Raw genomic sequence first — 3,554 nt, 5'->3', positions numbered from 1 at the left:
TAAAAGCAAAGATTGAATCTTGACATTACGAATGCCATACTAAAATTACAGTTATGTGCTCTTCAACCAAAACTCAAACCATACTAACATCGGAAAAGCACAAGTCTGCTACAAACTAATATAAATATGGAACCAAAAAAGAAAAAAGAAAATATTTCCATGTCCAAACTTCAAATTCTCAGACAGTAGATGACAACTCAATAAACGAAAAAACCAGAAGAAATCGCAACGTAAATGAAGCATAGGGTGCCATACGCAAATCATATCATGTATAACCATGAAACAGCAAAACTTGAGTTCGATGTTTAGAAGCATTTTCTGTGAACAATTGAAGGGCCAGACTCGTCATATTCTGCTTTGGCAATCCACATCTACAAAGAGCAAAATCAAGCAAAATATGTTCACTAAATTTCTTCTTTATAATGGAAGATTATAGCGATTGAAGCATATAAATGTTAAGTTGTAACCATACCTGCTGGAAGGTGCTGAGAGAAGCCAGGATGGAGCCTCCGATCCAGACACTGTACTTCCTCTCTGGTGGAGCGACCACCTTGATCTTCATGCTGCTCGGGGCAAGGGCTGTGATCTCCTTGCTCATACGGTCAGCAATGCCCGGGAACATGGTGGAGCCACCACTAAGGACGATGTTTCCATACAGATCCTTCCTGATATCGACATCACACTTCATGATGGAGTTGTACGTGGTTTCGTGAATACCCGCAGCTTCCATCCCTATCATTGAGGGCTGGAAGAGGACCTCAGGGCATCTGAACCTTTCTGCTCCGATGGTGATCACTTGTCCATCAGGAAGCTCATAGTTCTTCTCCACAGCGGAGCTCGTCTTTGCAGTCTCGAGCTCTTGTTCATAGTCGAGAGCAATGTAGGCAAGTTTCTCCTTAATGTCCCTCACAATTTCCCGCTCTGCTGTAGTCGTGAACATATAGCCACGTTCTGTGAGGATCTTCATGAGGCTGTCAGTGAGATCACGTCCAGCCAAGTCAAGACGCAGGATCGCGTGGGGGAGAGCATAACCTTCGTAGATCGGAACTGTGTGGCTGACACCATCCCCAGAGTCGAGAACAATACCTGCACACAATAAAGAATTTGAGCATAGTTAGGATAGAGCAAACAATCAAGATATTCCAGTTCTATAATCATCAAATAATTTCCTCACCCGTTGTACGACCGCTGGCATAGAGGGAGAGAACAGCCTGAATAGCGACATACATAGCAGGGGTGTTGAAGGTCTCAAACATGATCTGGGTCATCTTTTCACGATTGGCCTTTGGGTTGAGAGGGGCCTCAGTCAAGAGGATTGGGTGCTCTTCTGGGGCAACACGAAGCTCATTGTAGAAGGTATGATGCCAAATCTTCTCCATATCATCCCAGTTGCTGACAATTCCATGCTCGATTGGGTATTTCAGTGTCAAAATACCTCTCTTGGATTGAGCCTCATCACCCACATAGGCATCCTTTTGGCCCATACCAACCATGACACCAGTGTGACGAGGGCGCCCCACTATACTAGGGAAGACAGCTCTTGGAGCATCATCCCCAGCAAATCCAGCCTGATATATTTAGATCAACAACATAATAAGTTAAGACAATCAAATCACAAAAAAAAAAAATTGAAAAGGTAATCAGCAAACAGGTGTGTTAGGTCAAGGAAATTGAGATTACCTTGACCATTCCGGTTCCATTGTCGCAAACAAGGGGCTGGATATCCTCTGCTTCTGCCATCGCTTATTGTTATCTGAAGACAAGAAAAGAATCACAAGATCATCAACATAGCCATACATATGAAATCATGAATATCAAAAGCTAATTCAAGAGCAAAATTTCACTTCATATTCAATAACAATGCCATTATCAGAAATCGTATACTTTCAAAGTTCAAACAAAACCCACAAGATCCACAAGCATAAGCAAACATCAACAATGGAAAATCCTTCAGTATTTTGACTCTATAGGAGACCTAAAGGTACACAATCTAAATGACTTAGGATTTTGACTCAAGAGCAGACCTCAAGGATTAAGCAGCCAATTTTTAATTACAATATACTACACAACATCAACTAATCAAATAATTAAATGGTACATTCACATTTCTCACAAAAATCCAGCTATAAATAGGAAATTTCCAAATATAGCAAGATCCCAATCAAAGACAAGAAAACAAATAAAGAACTTCAAACAAGAAGAGTCACTTGAAACATACGATCTTCACTTATCAAGACTCACACATGCATAGCATAAATGATCTTCAAAACACACATCGTCAGATCCATCAAAACATAAAGTACTAATAGATCTCACATAAAACAACAAATCGAGACATCAAAAATGGTAAAAGAGGAAATAATTTGACTAGATTCAAACATTTTTGTAAACAATAAGGACAAAAATCGAGTGTTTGTAACGAGAATCGCCAAAATTGAGAAAAAGATTGGAGCTTTGAGGATTACCGGAAATGGGTGTCAAATTCTTCGGTGATTCTCGCCGAGAGACTCTCTCAGAGATAATGTGGACTCTGTGTACTTTTCCTCTTTGGTCTGAAATGAAAATGAAAATGAAAATGAAATGAAATGAAATGAAATGCAGACCCTCTTATTTAAATGAAATCTCAGCCTCACATTAAATTCAGATCATATGACTCAAATTCAAGATTATGAGATCTGAGCCATTGGATTGTATGATTTGATTTTGCATATTGTGGTACCCACGATAGAATTGTCATTTATTTTGTCAATATAGCTGGCTTCCTTTTGAACTTAGTTTTAGTCTACGTTAATGCGGTTTTGCACGAATTATTTTAAAGTAAAAATACTTAGAGAAAATAAAATAAAATAAAATTTATTAATGAAAATATTGAAGACGGTTTCTTGCATAAAATAAAATTTATTAATGAAAATATTGAAGACGGTTTCTTGGTGCAAGGAGTGGAGCAGAAGCAATGGCGGATCCAGGATTTGTCATTTGGGGTACGATTCGTATGATAAATAATTACATAACACTTAAAAAAATAGAAAAGAACGGTAAAATAATATTTGAAATATTATTCAATTTTGAACTCGTATATTTTAAAACAAAATAAACCAAAAACTAAACATAACATCTAATTTATTTTTCGACGAGTCTTCATTTCCTCAAAGTGATGGGCTATATCATCATCAGAGACTTGTACAAACATTTCTTTCTCAATGAAAGTCACCAAACAATCATTCAAAGGTTTATCACCAATTCTATTTCACAACTTATTCTTCACAAACGTCATTCCAGAAAATACTCTCTCTACACTTGCAATAGCAACCGGAAGCATCAAAATCAACCTGATAAGCAAAAAGACAAAGGGGTAAGCCACATCCCTCTTTGTTTCAACAAGCTTCATTGAAAGAGAACTAAGATCTTGCGAATTCTGAAAGTCATTATCTCTTCTCATATCATCCATGAATATAACAAGTTGACAATTAAGAGACCTTAAATCAATGCTTGAAAAATCAGAAGGATAAAATGTTGCAAGTTTGAGTACACTTTCTTCGTCAAAAGAAGAGAAG

General features: G+C 37.7%; 1 protein-coding gene across 1 annotated transcript; it reads right to left on the bottom strand.

The window, feature by feature from the left end:
- Positions 1 to 2,612, bottom strand: LOC121744459 (actin-7-like). Its single transcript, XM_042138004.1, has 5 exons — positions 2,466 to 2,612; positions 1,681 to 1,753; positions 1,175 to 1,568; positions 473 to 1,086; positions 1 to 371 (listed from the first exon to the last, which is right to left on the bottom strand). The coding sequence occupies exons 2-5, from the start codon at positions 1,738 to 1,740 to the stop codon at positions 306 to 308; spliced, it is 1,134 nt and encodes a 377-aa protein (XP_041993938.1). The 5' UTR covers positions 1,741 to 1,753; positions 2,466 to 2,612; the 3' UTR covers positions 1 to 305.
- Between the last annotated feature and the right edge of the window lie 942 nt (positions 2,613 to 3,554).

The sequence above is a fragment of the Salvia splendens genome, chromosome 8, assembly GCF_004379255.2.
Source record: "Salvia splendens isolate huo1 chromosome 8, SspV2, whole genome shotgun sequence".
In the NCBI taxonomy this organism is placed as follows: Eukaryota; Viridiplantae; Streptophyta; class Magnoliopsida; order Lamiales; family Lamiaceae; genus Salvia; species Salvia splendens.
Note: the sequence above shows the minus strand (reverse complement) of the source record. Positions and strands in the feature narration are given on the sequence as shown.